Source organism: Crocodylus siamensis, chromosome 4, assembly GCF_052110815.1.
Source record: "Crocodylus siamensis isolate JL-2025a chromosome 4, ASM5211081v1, whole genome shotgun sequence".
Lineage (NCBI taxonomy): Eukaryota > Metazoa > Chordata > Crocodylia > Crocodylidae > Crocodylus > Crocodylus siamensis.
In genome coordinates, this window is record NC_143398.1 from 142,372,843 (window position 1) to 142,393,832 (window position 20,990).

General features: G+C 45.0%; 1 protein-coding gene across 1 annotated transcript in view; it reads right to left on the minus strand.

The window, feature by feature from the left end:
* Window positions 1-997: 997 nt before the first annotated feature.
* The window catches only part of LOC149866633 (ovostatin-like), a 49,635-nt gene continuing 29,642 nt past the window's right edge, over window positions 998-20,990 (minus strand). The window contains exons 24-37 of the mRNA XM_090043983.1: window positions 19,198-19,281; window positions 17,157-17,333; window positions 16,287-16,368; window positions 15,278-15,434; window positions 13,828-13,902; window positions 11,568-11,733; window positions 9,842-10,062; window positions 8,797-9,012; window positions 6,044-6,168; window positions 5,606-5,696; window positions 4,946-5,014; window positions 3,640-3,742; window positions 3,204-3,277; window positions 998-1,223 (exon numbers count right to left, since the gene is read on the minus strand). Of these exons, the coding sequence (XP_089900109.1) occupies window positions 3,216-3,277; window positions 3,640-3,742; window positions 4,946-5,014; window positions 5,606-5,696; window positions 6,044-6,168; window positions 8,797-9,012; window positions 9,842-10,062; window positions 11,568-11,733; window positions 13,828-13,902; window positions 15,278-15,434; window positions 16,287-16,368; window positions 17,157-17,333; window positions 19,198-19,281 (1,628 nt within the window). The 3' untranslated portion in view covers window positions 998-1,223; window positions 3,204-3,215. The remainder of the gene's footprint in view (window positions 1,224-3,203; window positions 3,278-3,639; window positions 3,743-4,945; window positions 5,015-5,605; window positions 5,697-6,043; window positions 6,169-8,796; window positions 9,013-9,841; window positions 10,063-11,567; window positions 11,734-13,827; window positions 13,903-15,277; window positions 15,435-16,286; window positions 16,369-17,156; window positions 17,334-19,197; window positions 19,282-20,990) is intronic.

Consider the following 20,990-nt stretch of genomic DNA (forward strand, 5'->3'; position numbering starts at 1 on the left):
TCATAACAATGTATAGCACCTTTTGGAGTTAAAGGCTAGCACATCACAAAGCCCCTGTCTCCACAGTGAAACATCAGACAGAGAACGTCATTGTCTCAGTAATAATGTCTTAAACCCTACTTGCTGCAGCAAATATACAGTCAGAAATCACTTGATGAAAGTGATTTGCCTAGAGGCTCAAATACTGCTTCTGAGCCCAAATCCTCCAGACTCCAACTCCATAGCTAGAAGCAGATGTTCTTTTCCGGCTTTCTGTGTGTTTTATTTTATAACTAAGAAAAGTCTCTGTGAGGGATGGGCAACTCGGAGGCACCAGCCTTTTTTTTTTTTCTCTTCAGACACAGAAAGTTGCATAGTAGTCACTGCATGCTGTCTCTCTACTGGAAAGAAACGTTTTGCTTTTTGACTGAGACTTAAAATGAGTCAAGAATTTGTTAGGTGCTTTTACTGAGCATCTTATGATGTTTGGTGTTCTTTCAAAAGCCTTAGATACAGGATTCATGCAATTCAGTTCTTCTTTCAAAGAAAAAAAAAAGTTAGCAAATTAAAACTTGAAAATGTGATTGGAGTGTGTGTCCTAAAGGTTCAAGAAACAGAAGGGAAATAAATTGAGCCCAACCTGTATTTTTAAAATATATATATATATATACACACATATCTCATGACTAATAAGCTGATTTTTGAGGCCGGAATCACAATTTTGAACACCTGGGATTGCCAATACTGAATTATATTCTTCGCAATGGTTGTCAGCTTGAGTCTGCAGACACAGTGTGAATGGATCATTCAGAGGTGGGTTTTCTGCTTAATTCATGACAAGGTCCCTAAAGAGATCAGCACAGTTATTAAAGGCACTTATGAAGAACTCCACAAAACCTCCAGCCCGTTGGGGCAATGGGAGAGGTTTTGAGTAGTTTTACCAAGACAAACAGGAATCTTGGTTAACTCTTGACTGGGAAGAAGAAGAAAAGCAAAGGCAATGCACATATCTCTGATAACAAGAAGGTTTAATGAAAGGAACTAGTACATGTTTAGGTTAAGGATCAGGAGAGAAACTTTGCAGAAGGTACAGGAGCATCTGGCCTCAGTTAAGGTAAAAATGACAGATGACCTCATGGGCTGATCCCATGGTTAGAAGAGTGAAGTGCAGTGAAGCAGTTGTTTTGGTCTAAGAACAAAGGAAAGAAGGACACATCATCACTCATTCATCATTCATCTCATTCCTGGAAGGAAAAAAAACAAAGGCGGCTCAGCAAGAATGAATAAACATGCAGATTGTTATCAATTCTGGGAGAAAATAGCTTCTATCTGTCCACCTTTGTGCCATGAGCCCAGCACACTTCCACAGCATCAAAACACTCAGTGTAGAAATGTGAGGCTGGAGTGAAGGAACTAGCTGCTGAGTAGTAGGGTTGTGCAAAGTGGGCCCTATTTGATTCAGATTTGGATTTTACCCAAATCAGGGACAGTGATTCAATTCGTTGATTTGGATCACTGTTCCTGATTCGATTTGGCCGAATCCGAATCTGAAGATTCAATGCTAATTCAGAGAATCAGTGATTCAGACATAAACACAGCTTTAAATGTTTTTTCTATGTACCTTGAGGTACCAGTGCAGCTTGTGAACACTGCGATGCTGGGGTGCATAGAACGTCCCACAGGAGCACAGGGGGGCCTCCATGTGTTCAGTGTGGTGAACCAGAAGTGGACCGGAAGTGCTTCTGGTCCAATTCTGGGTCCATCGGGGAGCATGCAGGCTCCTCCCCTTGCCTGCGGCTTGGCGATCAGCTGTGGGGGAACCCCAGGTGTCCCCCCGCCCCGATTCAGGAGGCATCAGTTGCTGAGCCAGGAGGGACGCGGTGGGGTGGAGCAGTGGCCTGCTCGCTCTCCAGTGGACCTGGAAGTGGACGGGAAGTGTTTCTGGTCTACTTCTGGGTCTGCTGCTGAGCGTGCTGGGGAGTCCCCCGTGCTCCTGTGGGACACTCCATGAGCCCCAGCATCACAGCTTTCACGAGCCGCCTGCTACCTAGAGGTTTGTAGAAAAAACATTTAAAGCTGTGTCTATGTCCGAATCTTTCCCAATCTCTCCAAATTGATTCGGAGGGTTCGGATTCGATTCGGAGAGATTAAAGGGTCCTCTGATTCAATTTGGATTCAGAGATTTGGCCACCGAATCAGGCCGAATCTCCGCTGAATTGAATCAGGGATCAAAGCTCGTACAGCCCTAGTCCACAGTCCACAATCCACAATCCACTAGACAACAGCCAGCATGACTGCTGCCATTAGCAGGAGCTGCATGTGAGCCTCCCACAGGTCAGGCAAAAATTCCAGTGCTCATTCACCAATGCTCCAGGAATGTTTCATGCTGACCCATGCTTTCTTCCAAGAAAATGTGTCACGGAGTCAGTGGCTTCAAGTGGAATTTCCATGAGACTTGGATGGAAGTGAAATAGCCAAGTAGGGACCTGGAAAATGCAGGCTTTGAGGAGCTGATCTCAGGGGCTTTGCTAATGAGAATGGTAACCCAGTATGAAAGATGCTAGGCTAGCAATTCTCAAACACAGTGCCATAGCACCCTAGTGGGTGCCTTGAGATACTTTCAAGGGAGCCAGAGAAGACTGCTATGTAATGTTAGCATTGTTAGGTGTACAGACATGATTCACATGATAAACCCAGAGATTTCAAGTAGGAATTCATAGTTTTAAAAACATTCTGACCTGTTGTGGTCTTTTTGAGTTCTTTGCAGTAAAAGCATTGCTCTATTAATTTCATATAGTGAAGAAGCAAAGGAAAACTAAAAGCTGGTATTTTCCAGGGGGTGTCTTAGGTCTAACAAGGGGTGCCTTGAATCTGGAAAGGCTGAGAATCACTGTGGTAGGCATTTTCCAATCCCCCTGAATTCATGCACTTGATCTCTGACCCTGCAGGGAGCAAGGTTCTGTCAACTGCTGAGTGCCATTAACACCCAGTGACTCAGGGAACTGAAGGCACTTGGCACCTGGCAGGTTTGGGAGTTTTAATGAAAATGACCTTCCCTCACCCCTCTTTGATAAGGTTGGTGGAGAATAAATAATCCTGGTCCACAGGAATATTTATAAACCTGCACAGCCAATGTGTGTCCTTCTACTCAGCGCATTTGTCCACTGCTGATCTTTCTTCATCGTGTCCATCCACCCATTCTTCCCCCTCTAGCTCTTGCTTACCTTTTTCTACCACTAGCTGCTTTCAGAGATAGTTTCATTGCAGGGCATCTTGTATTTAGCAATAGCATTCTCATCTGGAAGAAAAAAAGAAGAGAATGTCCCTCCATTGCTAACACGCTCATCACCCATACACATCTTGCTCCATTCTTCTGGCTATGGAAAAATCCCATAGAAGCACAGGGTGAATCTCTCTGAAATCGCCTTACTTTCCTTTCACATATTTCCATATGGACACATCTGTATGCATTATGCATGTTTGTTGGAGTCAGAGCTCACTGACAGAATGAGGTGCCTCTCCATTAGCTCCAATGTGGTTTTGGGTTAAGCTCCTTATGCATAGTTCACCTCTGATGGGAATGGTCCTCCACTGGCTTTAGTAACTGCAGTGTCACTTCCTCCCCCCACCCCCAATGGATTACAAAGAAAGACCTCCTACCAGGTTCATAGTAATCATAGATCAGCACTGGAACTGGTTTGAGGTTGAATACTGAGAGTTCTTGCTCAACTGTGAACGAGAAACGGGTTTTCACCGGGGAGACCTGAAAATGGAAGAACACATTGTTTATAAAGCAATGACTTCATTGTAGATGGCCCAGCACAGCAACTGCTTAGTGATATATTCTGGACCCAGATGCCTCTTCCCATGGGCATGATACAGTCCAACCCTGATATTTACCTGCCTACATCAATTCATTTTTCTAATTAAGAAGGCTATGGTTCTGTTTTTTTTCTTCGATTCTGCTTGTGTCATTAGGTGTTTCAATTACCATGAATACCACAACAGAGAACCCAGAGGGAGTAAAAACAATATGTAAAAATGATCTAAAACAGCCTTTCTAGATCCCAGGTCATTACATTAAAGTCTTTTTCCTGACAGCTTCTCTAGCCATGGGGGAAGTGTGGGGGGGAGGGGGGCAGGATGCCAATGAGAAGGTGCAACTCCAGATGGCAAGTATGAGAAAACACTTCCTAACTGTAACCAAGCTGCCCAGGGAAGTTGCAGAATCTCCTTCATGGGAGGTTTTCGGGAAGAAGTTGGATGGACATCTGTCTGGGGTGGTTTAGGACCAGCGAGTCCTGCATCTATGCAGGGGCCAGACTAAACCACCCTCCAGGTCCCTCCTAACCCTATAATTCACTGACTCCTTCCAATCATCTTGTGGTCTGCTAGGACTAGGAATGAGACCATCAGGACAATGAACTTTAAGGAGGTGATATTTTTTAGGCTAGAATTGCTGCCAGCAGGACAGGACCAAACCACAGCAGTCCCAAACTGAAAGGCTGGATTGGTCAGAGGGTGAAAACTCTGCATTTGGAAGGGGGAGGAGAAGCAGGAATAGAAACATGTTTAGGATAGAACAGAGTAGTGCACACTCTAATCCTGTATTATCTGTCCATAGACCTGGGAAGGTGCAAGATGGAAGGACCTCCTGATGAAGTAACATGCCTATTGCAGAAGTTGATTCCTTGTCCCAAGCAGTTAGTGGATGGAAGGAAGAAACCATTTTTATGTGTGTTTTATTTGTGATAATAGAAGAGACAACACTTTAAAGCTGCTCTAGGATTTATAATATTAGAACCCTTTCAACAGCCAACAGGTTAGGTGACAGCAAAGGAGACAACAAAAGGTGCATGATAAATGCACCTTATAGTGTGTGTATGTAGATCATGTGTGGGTATATTAGGTGGAGAATTATAACCCGGTAAACCCCAAACCAAAGAGACAACTTTCCAAAACTTACACTGTCTAGGTAGAAGAGGATATGGTTTTGCTTGGTTTCTACCTGCATCACAGTATTATCATCAAGAAGCTTTAAAGGGAAAATATTGGCATATTAATAATCAGTAAAAACAAGAAATACCACAGAATATTCTTAAATAGCCATTCTCGCTTTATGAGTCCTCACATTTATAGCATAGCCTGTCTATTCTACTTGAAAGCCAGTGTTGTCTAATGGGTAGTAAGGGCTGTGCCAAATAGTCACTCAACACAGGCTGTGTAAGGTGAGTCAGGAAATACTCAGACCAGGCAGGATACAAACCATACTTCAATAAGTGAGCTGCTGCTTCCAGACTGGGAGGGATGTGAATATTGCTTGCTCCAATGGTTATGCAGGAGACTGGAATGGCTTGCAATCCCAGTTCATTAATCTACTCTGGCAGTCCACAGCCTCAGATCTCACTTCTGTCTATCTGGGAAACCCTGGCTCCTGTATGGAGCTCCCTGGATGGCTTTACAGGTTGAGAACTCATCCTCTGGCCTAGTAATGCAAATGCAACAGAGTGTCCTGGTCTGAAAAACTGCCTCACCATGCCTCTCCTTTTACTCAGACCTTTCAGCAATATCATATAATCCCACTGTTTCTGGGGTGGCTTATCCACCCTGGGCTTCCATTCTTTACCTTCTGCCAGGATGATTTGACAGGCACAAAGCCTGAGAGCATCTGCACATCAATAATGGCCATGTTGGAGACATTACGCTTCCCAGTGTAACTGAAATGAGAGAGATCCCATCAAGATGGACCACGTATTTAGAGGAAACATGACAACCCTCTCAGTTCCAGACCACAAGCAGCATCTGAAGGCCTCTGCGAATTGCATGTAATTGCTGATCACATATTAACGTGGAGGAGGTGGAAGGATGGACTGAGAACAGCTGTTGTAGAAAAGGCCTAGAATCCACAGGGGAGAAGAGTTGTCTGGATGGAGGGAGTAACAGAGTGTGTGGAACAAATGTTTTATATAGTGAGATGATTAATTATCTGACGCATTTCACATGGATCACTTAATAGCTGCTTCTTTTTAAGTGCCAGGTGGCTGGATCATTGAAGGGTTTTTACCTGGCTGAGATGCTAATGTCAAATTTTAATCCCAAGGGGTTTGCACAGGAAGCATTTTCCACCTTCACTGAAAGAGTGAACCCAGAGGCCTTCTGGGGAAGTGGGATGTTGTATCTCAGTGTTGTCTGGAATACAGGAAAAATAATAGACAATTAAACTTCTGGACCTACCTTTGGGGACAGGAGAACTGTCTGAGAAAGCCACAGTAGTGCCCAAATCTTTACTGGCAACATCAAAAGCCTTCTTCTTTCCCACATCTGCAATTGCAGCCCATTGGACAAGGGGAAAAACAGGTCACCCAGAGGCCAGAAAGGAAATTTGCAGAAAACAGACCACATGAATTCCCACCGACATCCTTACCTCTCCAGGGATTTGGAATGGTTCCTATCCCCATAATATCAGAGCAGTGCTTAGCTCATACTGGACTTGTCCTCACACCAGCTCTTTGAAGTAAAGATGTACTACCTTGTGACAAGGTGGGGTATGTCTGCAGCAAATTCTGAGTTCTCTCTAACACTAGGTATTGAATGCTTCTCATCATAGGGTAGTCTAAAGTGCTGCATCCTAGACAACTTCCGTGCCTGCTCCCAATGGTCCTGTGAGCAACCTGTCAGGTCTGGGCCACTCGACTGCTAGGCTGACCCTGCAGAACAGAGGTCCTTCTACATGGAAAGGTCTTGCCAGGAGGAGGGAGACAGGAGCGATAGATGTGCCACTTCACACTTTGAGGATATGACACTTAGGTAGAGTTTATTAAAGGGTGTGGTCCTGCTTTCTTCAGAGGATTGGGGGTAAGCAAGCCTCACACATTAAAAGGTCTTGGGGAAAGACAAGGAGCTGGAGGGACACTGTCCAGCCTGAAACACCGATGAGCCTTGGCTTTACAGAAGGGGAGGGCACATCTCAGGAGGTCTCTTATGAGACATAAAAGGATTACATGGCTAGCCCAAGGGCATATAGGAAGTTTTGGGAAAAGCTAAGAACTCAGTTCAGACCTCCTTTCCTGGGTCCTGGTTCAGGGCATTAACCACATCCTATTTCTCTGTTTGCCTGCATGTGAGAGCAATCATGGCGGGAGGGGGGCAGAAGGCTGGGGGAGGCTCTGAGCCCATCAGAGCTCTCTGCAGGTGACTGCCACATTATAATGTTAAGCTTCAAAGTAGCAGTGACTCCTTTAAAACAGAAAGAATGCTGTTTCAACATGCTTCTGCTGTTAACATCTTGTTTGCTGATTTTTTTTAATGGATTAAATGTCTTTGCAGAAGGTGCCTCGAGCTAGGGGCTCGAAGAGTCAGCCATTAGAAATGACAAAATTAGGCTTTGTTGGTTGTTAGTTGATTTCCTGCTCCATTTGTGGTTGCACTGCTTCATTAGAGCTCTGCCCTGTAAAACCTTCTTTTGTCCCTGTCCTGTTCCCCACTTTACTATTTATTTTAGGACTTGTGCTGAAGGGAACAGCGGCATGAGATATGCATCTGCTTCCACGAAGAGATCATGAATAACTCTGAGGTGCTAAGATGCTATGGGAAAGGGGCCAGGTTGTTACCCAGAGAGCCTGAGGAAGCTTTTCTAGAGAAAAGGAAGCACAGGCAGTTGAAGCAATTTGCTCCAAGTCATATGAGAAGTCAGTGGCAGAGCCATGAGATGATTAAAACAGGTGTGAGTTCATAAGACTGGCACTGCTTCTAAGACCACATGCTGAGCTGTGAACTACAAAGGAACTGGGTTCCTCAAAGGGAAGATGCAGATCACAGAGCATGTGAGAGCAGCAGACAAAGCATTTTTGAAGAAGTTGTTCTGGTTACAGAGTAAATTTCCACTGGGATCAGATGGATCCAGACCATCTACAGGAGATGCTGTAAAAAGCTTTGAGAAAGCTATCCAAGCAAACAACCCCATAAAACTACCAAACCACCCCATTTCAGCCCTCCTCCAGAACATATAGCAAGTCAGTCAATCAAATTCCTCAAACTAAAAAATCCACCGCAGAATTTTTATCCTGAAGACGAAGTGCCAAACACGCCATGAAGTCAGCTAGGGCTATTGCTATTGACTGTATGTAAAAACACAGGCCCAATTCTATCCATTAATTAGACATGCACATGGACTTAGGTATCTAATTATGATTCTATTAAACCATACTTAAGTCCCTGAGAAGCAGGTAAATGCAAACTGTGGGTAGGTCCTCCTTCACTTCATTGCTTTTTGATCTAATCATTAAGGTAAGATAACACTGTGTTACAAAAGTAGATGCATTAACTGATTTTCTGTAACTTACACAGGGTGGAATACAACTGCATTTAGGCACTTAAATCTGCTGAGGTGCCTAATAGGTGGGATAAGATCTGACCTTTGGATATTACAGAGATGGGTGGCAGCATAAGACCCTTGAACAGACAGACATCTTTCTTGTCTACCCCAGAAATTGAGTTTTTACCAATAAATTCGTTCCCCTAGATAGAGTTTTGTGCCTTTTTATTGGTAAAAGCTCAATTTCTGGGGTGTTTTGTGTCTGACACCCACCCAAGTAATCATATGGGACAGACAGAAAAGCATGAAGGATTACATTCTGTCCTGGTAAATGTCTTTCCTGTCATTAATTTCCATTGCTGTTGCACCACAGAAAACTTTATCCAAGGAGTCTAAGGAAAGAAATAACTGGAGAGAGAGAAATTTGACAGGGAGACACCAAAGATGAATGGCTGTACTGTGGACTGCATATGAACGTGCCAAAGGGCAAAGTAGGCACTCACCTGCACAAAGACACATCCACTGCCATTCACTTCCAAACTATAGTTCCCAGGGACATCAGGCAACAGAACCTGTTGCAGCAGTAGCCTATTCCTGTTATTCACAATAAACACTTTCTTGAAGGGCTTGCTGGAGGAGATGCTGACTGTGTTTTGACCAACCTCAGAGTAGGTAGCTGCACCATAATCTGCCAGTGCTTGAAGAGCAATGACAGTGTCCTGAAAAAGCCCAGAACAGAATTAGAGAGACAGTTGTGCTGAGATGCCATAGGGTAGTCTATCATACCTGGTCCAAAATGAGAGCAAGGTCACTTCACCCTAGTCAGAGGACACCTATGTGAGGGTACAAAGCAAGGGCTCCAATAATGTTTGCAGGCACATTTCATTCTGACAGGTATATTCTAACTTCTTGTACAAATAAAAGATGGTCTTGAAGCAGAGTTTCCAGCATGAGTAACAGGGCGCATTTCTAGAACCCCTGAATATGCCATATATTTCAGGGGTAAAAAAAGCACCCCACTCCAGAGACATGCCAGATGCAGTTTGAATATCCCTTGGTAGAAGCTGAGAACCCAAAACTAATGGAGATTCTTTGTGTTTTCCTCCCAGCTGAAGATCTGTACCTCATGCTATTTAAGCACTCCTGTATGACTTCCACCATGGTGCATTTAGAAACAAATTCTCCTCTGGATCCTGCATGGCAAAACTCAACTCGACTACTCTGCTATCCTCCCAGCTAGAATTTACATATGCAAATTCACATTCAATTCCCACCCTAGGGAGCTTGAATCTATAGGCTATGCAGAGGAATGATGTGTGTTGAGGCTGAGGAGATGAGAGCAGGATAAACAGACCCCCTAGATTGCTGCATGGAATGGGGCAGGCCTAGAGCCTTCCATGACTGCTACTCCAGCATATAGAATAGGACTAGGAGATCAGAAAAAGACACTGGATCTCTAATTACAGCCCCACTGCCCTTCGTATGCATGCTGGCTTTTGTAGAGTAGGCATCTGCAAATCCCCAAAGAACAGAAGGGGTGTATTGTACCTGGGTGGAAGAGAAGCCTCCATAAGGGTTCTGCTGTTGCACAACCCACTGCACAATCCGTGAAGCACGGGTTAGATCCTCTGAAGTCCGGTTGGGTTTATTGAGCAGTGCCAGCAGTGCATAGCTGGTCATTTCTACCTCAGCAGAAGGGGCACGGGCAGAGAAGGAGGGGAAGGTTTCTGCCAAGGGCTTCTCCTCCCGTTCCCAGTGTATGGTGCCACCTGAGAAGAGAACCACAGATCATGAGGGACCAAGACAGTGGTATAGTGTTAGGGTCTTATCTGTTGGAAAGAACCTCAGCTCCTAATTTCTCTCTTCCTAAGTGAGGAATGCTTTGGAGTGCATCCACAGCACCATAAGGAGAGCTACATGCTAAGTTCTCATCCCCCTGCCACCTTCTGCTCTTATGCAGTGGAGTGAATCCACAGTAATTCCACTGAACCAATTTGGCCCCTAACTCTATCTCCTGATTGTGGGCTCTCCCAAAGACTGGAAGCATTTACAGAGGCTTGTTCTGCTGCTCTCAGAGTTTAATCTTGTGATTCCATTCCTGCTCACAGCATCCCACTTACCCCACTTACCAGCCAAGAGGGCTGGACTACGAGTCTGTACAGGCATATCTGCAAATTTTGCTACCAGTAGGAAAAAACAAAAACCTGCTGAGGGAAAGGGTTGACCATGGACAAACTGAGCTTGGAATGAACTGATATTTGTGTGCCATAAACACTGAGCCCATTTGCTGACCAGGGACATAAAAAGCTAAAGCACAGGGTGAGAGAGACAGCAGTGGAAGTGCAAGGACTAGAGGAAGAAGAAACATTAGGCCCACATTCCTTTTTCCAGTTTCATAGTCCATTGTATTTATCCCAGGAAAAGGCAGATCAGAATCAGGCTCTGTCCATTTATATTACTATTCAATAAAAGCATTTTGAGCAAGACAAAGATGTCCTGGGAAACCTCATTGTAGATGGGAAGTGGCCATGAGTTTCTAATGCTCTAATGGGCAGATGTGCAGGGGCACGTGCTTGTAGCAGCACAAATAGCAGTGGCACAGATTTGTGCTGCTACTTGTGCCACAGCAAATGCCCCTGCACATGCACTTTGGTGAGGGACAAATTGTCCCTCTTCAGGAAAACTGTCCTTTTCCGCTCCTCCAAGCTCCCAGCATGCAGGAGCAGCTGAGGCACAAATAGAGGAGTGGAGATATTTTGGCTGGCAGTCAGAGCATCTCCCTGGAGGACTGAGCCTCCGTTTGCTCTGGCGCATGCTACCATAGTGTGCACCATGCAGTGTTTGGGTTTTTTTGCTACCACTAGCAAAACTTGCAATGCAGGGCATTCTGGGTGTGTGGTTTGTGGTGCTGCAAAGAGGTTTGTGGTGCCAAAAACCACATGTGCCTGCACTTCTGGGCACAGTCATGGTGTGCATAGAAGAGGGTTTTTCTAGCTGGTGTGTGAAAAACAAAACCTCAGAGCCTCCTGGTTTCTCTGTTTCAATCTGCCCACCTATGGGCCTCCTTAGTTCCTTAGGGCAAGATGCAATCACCGTGGCAAGTCCAGTTAGCATAACACCTAGACATGAACAAAATAATTACTGATCTTGCTGTCCAGATCAGACAGTCTCTCCATCAGTCCCAACAAATTGGGAAAGGAAAATACAAAAACCAAAAGAAAAACAAAACAAAACAAAACAAAAAAAACCCAAAGTAAAACCAGGTGTCACTCACCAACTTCCTTGGCTGATTTGTCTAGCTCCTTCAAGAAGAAATTGCATTTTGCCTGGTTGCCGATTAAGCAGAAGGCATAGGCCAAGAGAGCCTGGACATAAACTTTGCTGATTCCCTTTTCACTTGCAGCTTCCAAGCAAAACAGGCCATTTCGGACCACAGTGTGCTGTAAAGGCACATGTTACATCTGGGTATGAGTGAATGCACAACACATCTTCCTCCAAGCAAATGCTTCTGCCTTTGAGTATTTCCAGATCATGGTGTCCTGTCACTACCACTGCAGAAGACAAGGACCCTTCCATTTCTCTAAAAACTTCAGAAGAGTCAGTATGGAGTGCCTTAAGCAGATATTTTCAGACTAGGAAACCATGATAAAACAGAAGTTACCTGGGCTTACTTATCAGATATTTTTGCACGTGAGCAAGAGGTATTTCTGTCTCCCTCCCAGCTCCACTTCTTTTGCTTAGATCTACAATAATTATTAACTTCTGTTTGAGGAGGATGGTGAAACTCTAAACTAGAGGACAGATTTTGTTCTCAGTAACTGCTGTGGTACTCCATGTACTTCCATGGTGCTGCACTAGAATTGCACCATGCAGAAAGGAGACACAGCAACAACCTGAGATCACAGGTTGACTTTGTTGTCACTGATATACAGTAGAGGCCAGAGGAAGAGGCAAGTTCCATAAGCACAGACTGAAACCATGATATGAAAGTATATGAAGACCAAGAGGTCTGGAAACTCGCATTAGAGTCTGAGGTTTGACCTGTGCTGTTCATTATGCCAACCAGCAGCCACATTTGTTTCTAAATTAATGAACCTTTACAATATTAATTGTTTGTAGCACAAATATCTGGCACTGGAGTTGGAACCTGCTCTGCTTATGCGTGTAGTCTGAGACGCACACATTTATAGGAACATTTGGGTGTTTTGTGGCTCTTCCCTGCAATATCTCTTGGTCCTGAGTGGCATGTCTGAAGGTGCAAACAATAACACATTTACTCTGGAGGAAAAGTGGAGTGGGCATACAATGCACAGCCTTTACTTTGGAGGTAATGCTGGTCTCTGGTGTAAAGTTATTTCTGAAGAAGTTGGAAATAATGGCTGCTTGAAAATGTTAACCACCCCCCCACCCCAAACCCGAAATACATTACTTCGACCCTGCTCTGTGGTGTCTGTATAGATTGGGCACTTCAGTGGGGCTTTTTGGTGCTTTTAGCTAAAGCTGATTCAATCAGTTACTAGATACAAACACCAAAAAAGCTCCACTAAAGCCTGCGATCAACACAGACATCAGGTGAGCTGGGTCCAACTAAGGCTCTGCCTCTTCTGGGCATGTGTGAGGTTTGGCACAGAAAAGTGCTGAGTTTAAGTAAAGCACTGGTTTTCTTGTTTGTTTTTTTTTAATGGCTGCAAGCAGCCAATGTGCACTGGTGAAAGTTACACCAGTTTGTAATAACTGTGCTGTAGGCCTGCACCCTGAGGCTAAGCTAGAATATGGGGACCAGGACCTGATGGGTTTAAACATCCTGCCCTAGACCCAGCCGGGCTGTGCCTCCTGATATCAGTGGAGTTTCAGCTTGAAAAGTAGGAGTAGTACATAGCCCTTTTTCTTTTACAACAGCAACTAACGTGTCTATATTCTAGACAGACCCAATGCCCCTATATGGTTATCACTTTCCGTACCCAGACAGCTTGTAACTAGGGGTCTACCAAATTCAAGGTGGCTGCCAACCAGTTTTATGAGCATACCAGGGAGCTAGCACCCATTTTTCTGGGCCAGCATGGCACCCACATGCCTCTAACTGGCCTATGGGTCCTGGTGGCTTGCCCCTTGCCACTGATTGTCAGCCATACAGTCCTTCTCCTTGCTGCTGATGGGTGGAGACAGGTGTGACCATATGATGGACAGCCCTCACAGCCAATCAGCATTGAGAGATGGAAGCAGCATCCATTTTGCCATGTTGGTAGTCCCCTCCCCTGTTCCCCCTCTCCAGTGGGCTGTACAACCAGGCTGCAGTGGCCACAAGGACTGCTGGCTCTCCACAGGGAGCCAGCATTTTATTTTTGGTAATTTTTTTTTCAGGGAGCCTACTAAAAGTGTAGAGCCTGCAATTGTTCATAGAACCTACCTGAAATTCCAGTTTCTGCAAAAATTGCAAAACTATGATTTTGGTAGGTCCCTACTTACAACTGATTCTGGTGCCAATTTCTGGACACCATTTACAACTGAACAGTCATAAGTGAAGGAATCCTTACTGAGGTGGGGAGTCCAGCCTCTACCAAAGCAATGATGATGTAGGCAGAAATGGAAAGCTCATCATCTATTCCTCCCTGGAAAAAAAAGAAATAAAACTATGTAGTCAGTGAATGGGAGAAGGAGGCCCCACCTTTTATTCTCCTCAGAGGACTTCATTGAACTGCCAGCCCTAATGATACTACTGTATTTTCTCACATACTACATTACCATATACATGCTTTCATATACAACATGCAGCCGAGTTTTGGAAAGGCAGAAGGAAAACATTTTTTTACAGAGTTATGTCTGCATAAAGTAGGGACAGAACCTGATCTTCAGCTTGTGCATTCTCCTTTTCCTGCTTAACTAAAAGCTCCATGGGTGGACCTATGATCCTGAAAAAAGCTAAAGAGTCTCCAGTCTGTGATGTAAAAGAATAAGGACCAGAAGCAGCTAGCAAACAGCAACAATTCCCTAAGAAAGGTTGCTTTGATTAGAGAAACATCAAGGCGTTAAAGAGGAGGTGATCATTAACACTTGTGGAGTGAAGAACAAGCCACTAAGTCAAATGACTCCCTGAGCTGCCTGAATAGAAATGCCTCTGCTGCTGCACTGTGAATCTGGGTGCTTCTATTCTGGGCATAAAATCAAAGTTCCCCAGTTAAGACATACACCCAATTCTAGGGGGGTAATTTTTGGGGTAAGTATGGTACTTGCAAGTACATATGGTATTACCCAACTGTGCTCCCTTTATGTCCTACAGGTGGCAGTGCTGGGCAAAGCAGAGTTTAAGAGACTCGCTGTCAAATTAATCTGTCAAGTGTCACTGGGCACATCTACACATGCAATTAATATATAGCAATAAACTGTGGAGTTTATCTATCTGGAGGTTTATTGCTCCTCTGTGTGCCCTATGAATATGCATCCAGGAGCAATAAACTCTGTAGCAATAAACTCCATAGTTTATTGCCATTTGAAATTGCACCCAGAAGCACAACATATTGAGCTGAGTTAGAGCAGTCCTGGCTGCTAGCAGGAGCCCTGGGGGAAGTCAGCCTGCTAGTTTGGGGCTGTTCCCCCTGGTTCAATGTACTGTGGAGGGGCTGGCTGGGCATGAGGATGCTTTAGCATGGGGCTAGCTGGCAGTCAGCCCCTGCACTAAAGCATCCTCGTGGCCCAGCCTGCCCGTGCAGCATCTACACGTGTGCTGATGCAGTTTTTTACTTTGAAGCAGGACAGTATTTGTATTTACAAGCACTATCCTGCTGCAGAGTAAATTAGTTTACTCCAGCAATCAGAGGTAGGCTATGGGAAAGGGAAGCAAGCCAGCTGGACTGATTTATCTTGTTTGAAAAGCCAGCCAATTGAAGTAGTGGAAATTTTGGGGGGAAAATCAGTATTTGGCAGCGGCATAACAGCATTTTTCTACTAACAGGACTGAAAATTTGACAAGGAGGAAAATGGACTCACCTTCAAGGCATTGTTGAAGAGTTTCCCAACGCTTTGGAAGCAGCCATCTGGCTTCTGTTTGCCTGAGAGCCATATCAGAGTCTGCTCCTGGACATTGCTGTCCACGTAGATGTAGCGCTTGCCTTGATTGAAAGACTTGTACACGAAAGCAGTGAGCCTGAAGAGGAGCCATACACAGATGTGAATCCCCCCTAGGAGTAAGGACCAGTGGATGCATCTACACATTCGCATTTTTAATGCAGTAACTGAAATTACTGCACAGTATGGGTCCGTGTTTACTACGCAGTATGGGTGAGCGTATGTAAATACGGCAACTTATGCCAACTGGAGTGTAAATTTGATAGATGCATCAGGCAGGTATCAAATTTATGCCCAATTAGTTACTGCACAGTAATGTACATGTAGATGCTTTACTGCCCAGTAACTCTATGTGTGTGTGGACTGAGTTGGGACTAACTTTAGTACCAACCCAGTCCACACACAGTGTTAATGAGCTTTAATGCCTGCATGTGTAGATGCCAGCCTATTCCCCCTTAGTGCACAGTAACTTACTGTACAGTAAATTTAAACTGGTGTAAATGCATGTGTAGACATGTCCAATAAGTCTCAACTTGGGCCGCTTCTGCCACAACTATCTTCCAGCCAAATTGGTTCTGAGTGACAGATGGTGACTTTACAGATCAAAAGAAGATCTTCTTATGTAGGTCTGTAAAAGCTGCTGTGTAGTGTGTGTGTGTGTGTGTGTGTGTGTGTGTGTGTACACACACATGTGTATATACATGTCTGGTGGTATCATTTTCAAGTGAGAAGGCCCATAGAGGCAAAAAAAAAGACCTGCAACAGCTCATAGAGTTCTTTGACTCCAGCAGGAGAGGTTTGTGTTTCAGAAGCTCTCAGACTACACTTTGTATCCCTGTGTCCTCTGCATATATTTGCTTTAAGCAGAAGAGGTGTCTATTGCCCACTGAGTTGTTACAAGCCAGGCTCTACCCCATTCCCCAGCTCTTACCATGTGTTCCCTTCCTTATCCCTAGTACCAAAGATGCTATAGGATCCATCAGGGTGCTTATATGACAGCTGCTTCTGGTACCCTGAAAATGCAAGGTGGAAGAAATGTTCACTGATCAAAAGTAACAGGTCTCCTCTATAGATAAACTGAGAATCTTAATCAACAAGTCCAAGTGGGGGAAAGTATGTCTTCTGGGGCAGTGTTTCTCAACCCGTGGGGCATGGCCCAAAAGTGGGTTGCAAGAATAAATGAAAGTGTCATGAACAAACTTAAAAACGTATTCTCCTTTAAAGGATGCCAGAGTTCCAGCTTTAACGGTGTTGGTGTTTGCACGCCTTGGCAGCGTATTGCGCATTAATTCCAGCCACTGTAGGAAATTCAACAGCAGCCCAGGAAAGCAGCTCCACCCAAGAAAAGTGATGAGCCTGATCTCAACATCCCACCCCCCAAGCCTGCCTGCCTGCCTGAGCTGTGAGGGGGCCCAGTGCTACCCTCCACGGATGCAGTGCCCCTCAGGACTGCCCAAACTGGGTGTCTGTGGGTGGGCGCTGCATGGTGGGGGGCTGCAGCTGCTGAAGGGGAAAGCACCAGTGCCCCCTGCAGCCCAGGGACTGCTCTACCTGCTGGCAACTTGCCCTCCCCTCCCCAGCAGAGAGGCAGGTAAGTCAGCAGGATGTGTGTATGTACAACAGAGGGGTTAATCAGCCCTAAATTGAAGCTGTGTTTTTTAAAACCCACTGCTCTAGTTTAGGGGCCCTGTTTTGTGTACACACACCCCAGTAAGCCAAGCCAAAGTCAAAATGCAAAGCAGTTGTGTATTGTCCACTATTCAGGGAGGCAGAAGGGGGATGTTATAGAGAGGCCTCTTACCACTAACTAAGTATCCTATGGCCTTGGATTTGGTCTCCTCGCTCAGCTGCCTTGTCTCATTCAGGTAGTCCAGGATATAGATGTTGGGAGCAAACAGGACCATGTTCTGTTCCCCACAGCCAAAGGGCATCTGGAGCAGCTGGTGCAGGTTCTGCATGGCTGTGCCTAGGATATCACCTGGGGGGGGGAGAAAGATGCAGGGGTGAGTGCAGCCCAGAGTCTGGGAAACCAGTATCTACATACTGCAAAGCTGGAAAATCAGTGCAACCAGCAGGGACCTGCCAGACCTAAGCTGGGCTTGCAGAACATGTCATCCAGGGAATATTAGTGAAAGGTTGGAGAGGTTCCTCTGCTACCTTGATATTATCTCAGCCATTCTTGCATTTTCAATGCAGGAAGAAGGATTTTCCCTCTTCTACATAAGAGAATAGAAAGTCCCCCAAACAAGGGGCTTGTGAATGTCTTGTACCTGGGCCCACCTCTCTTGCACTCTGTAAAATGATATGCATTAGCAACATACTAAATGCTTCAAACTCCTGAGCTGCAGCAGGCAGCTGCTTTTTATTTTAGGAAAAGTTTCAGAAAAAGTATATCAGGAAAAGTTTCTCATTTTCCCCTTAGATGTTCTATTTATCAGTACTGCATGAACAAGAGAGTTCTGGGCAAGTGACACATGTAAGTTCTTACAGCCTGAAGGGCTAGAAGTAGGCATGCTAGGGTAGAAGTTTCAAAATTGCCATCTCCAAGGCACTGGCTGGCTAGTTGAAAGTGCCAGCTTTATCTCTTAGTTTCCAATGGAAAAACTGCATTAAGTGAGATCCAAAATGCACCAAACACTTTCCCAGCATTTCTTTTTTATTGCAGCAATTTCTGTGGACGCCACAGGCAACTTATGATAGGAATGGGCTGTTCAACTGGTGGCCCATGCCACAGCTGCAGCTCAGGCAGCAAGAAGCAGGGGGACACATAAAGCTGATGGGGAACGAGGCAGCCATGTGCTTTGGGCAGGGGGCTGTATGCAGCCAATGCAGCCTGTGCAGATGGGGCAGGGCCCCAGGGAAGTCACCCTCAAAGTGTGCAGACCATGTGGTGCATAGCCCAGGGGCCACACACAGACACCATATGTAGCCCTCAGCCTTGCCAAGGTTGGACAGCCACGATACAGGAGAAAAAAAAAGAGGTCTGTGAGATCAAGAATAAGGGTAATGAGGAGAGGTGTCCACAGGATTGTCTTCATAGTAATGGAGACAGTACTGTGACCCTCCCAGACTTTGAAAAACTTTGGAAATCCCTACTTTACTGCTCTGGACTATACTGATTCATCTGGTCATTTCCCTGAGATACCCTGCCCTTGTCTCTTAGGATCAGTAGCTTCTTGCCTCTTAGGATCAGATAATGGGCCTTGGAATGGCAGTGCTATTGTTGATTAAAATAACAAAAGAAAGACATTTGGAGAATTATTTACTGGTTTCTGCTTGTATTAATTCTAAACTCTTCCTCCTCTAGGGCCTGGCTAATTGAGCTGAAGGGGGTCAGATATACAGGTGAAAAGGTACAAAACAGCTCTTCCTAAATCTTTTTGCAAGTAGACCTTTCAGAAATCATAACATATCCAAAGATGCAGTGCAGGTGGGAGGGGTACTAGTATGTACTTGGGATGACCAGCATTAAAGACATAGAGACTTGAGATCGATGCAGCCAGCCCAAACCTTCCTGCCATCCCCAGTTCCCTGGTATATAGGAAGATGGATATTCAAGTTTTCCTGCCCTGAGTTTGGGAATTGTGCTTCAATGTCAGGTGCAAAGCCCTGAGTCAACCCACATGAGTGCCAATAAACCCTTTATACCACAGGAAAGGAGCCAAGGGATACCCTTTGGAAACTGGAATCCTTCTCTCTAGCAAAGACGATGCCTCCTAGCATTGCTGAGTTGGACAATCGTTTTCTAAGGGACAAGAATCTGCCTTATTGCTCACAGGTTTGCCTATCCCAAGATGCAAGAATCACCCCATGAAACCCAGCCTGAAACCCAATACATTTACCTATGACAGAGAAAAAGGCTCTGTCTGATCCTTCCACCACATTTTTAGGCAGCTTCAGAGACACCCTTTGAGAGGCTGCTACATCTGTGAGGAAAATAGGTGATTATTTATAGACCTTTATACATCGGTTTGGATTATGGCAGATGAGCACTTAATGGTGAAAATGTATATGAATGAACAAACTAAAACTCTTAGTATATATGGGAACCATTCGTGTTGGCAACAGAAGCAAGCCAGGAGTGAAGATGACAGAATCAATTTAAATCACTGGAACCTAAACAAAATGGAGCAGATCCCCAGCTGATGGTAAATGTTCCTAGTTCTACTGAGGCCATTGTATGAAGGCAAGGCCAGTGCTCACAGTCTGTGATACTAGTGACATCTGGGAATCTCTGGTTTCAGGGGCCTCAGTGTGGGGGGCACCTGTGACAGCCAGAGCCATCATGGCTTCAGAGCAATGCAGCCAGCCCAAACCTTCCTGCCATCCCCAGTTCCCTGGTATATAGGATGATGGATATTCAAGTTTTCCTCCATGGGCCACACTTAGTCTTACCTTCCACCCTCACTGGGAATGGGAAACTGAGTAATTACACCCAGAGGGGAGAAAGCCAAAGAAATGTGTCTGCTTGAAGGCCAGGAAAGTACCTGGAATGACCCACAAACTCTCCCTCCTAGATACTTCTATCACCACATTCACACATTATCTGAGCCCCTCACAGCCTCCAATGTCTTAGCCTTCTCAACACTGTGTTCTGGTATCAAGTGCAGACTGATCTGGGCTTATCTACAGTACAGTCAGAGGTGTGCCTCATAGTTAATCAAAACTCATGGCAGAGGTGATCTCTTTTATTAGACCAACTAGATGTTTGCAAAAAAAAAACCCCCCCCAAAAAAATCTTTATTTGCAAGCTTTTGGGCACAGGCACTCTTCAGCAGGCATAGGAGATTACAAACATTGTAAAAGTTCTCCTAGGTAGAAATGAAAATTCATATTTCACAGGACTTTTACAAACTTTGCAATCACCTATGCTTGATGAAGGCTGCCTGTGCCTGAAAGCTTGCAAAAAAAAAAATATTTTTTTTTGTTGCAAATATCTAGTTGGTCTAATAAAGATATCAGATAAGATATCACCTCTGCCACAAGTTTTGCCTCTAAACCAGGGGCAAGCAATTATGTTGGGTGGAGGGCTGCTTACTGAGTTTTGGCAAGCCAGTGAAGGCCGCATGACAGGCAGACAGAAGCAGAGAAATATTAATTTTCTAAATTTTTTAGGGGCCCCACAGGCCACATAGAAAGGCTTGGCAGGCTGCATCCAGCCTGCAGGGCTGCATTTTGACCACCCCTGCTTTAGACCAATATGGCTACAACCTGGATACCTGGCTCATAGAGATGAACTCATGCTTGCCTTAATCCAACTATCTTGGGTACCAAGAGCAGTTAAGCCACAGCAGCATGGGCTTCAGTTGATAAATGATAAATGAGTGTCTAGTGTTCTGGTAGCCTTGAGCAGCCCACACCTCTTACTGAAGTGTTGATATACCTGAATGACTTGATCAAGGTCCCAAAGAAGTTTGTAGTAGGATAGGGAACTGAATCTGTGTTGACAAACTAGCATCCTAGCCACCCTCCTACCCAATTGCCAGCTATACAGTATCCCATGGTCTTTGGCAGAAAGGGAGAGGGTCAGAGATTTACTAAAAATATTAACTGGTCCTCAGGGACAGAGTGCAATTTTCTACCTTTCCTTCTGCCTCCCAATCAGTAGGTACAGAATTTGAGGAGATGGCCTTAC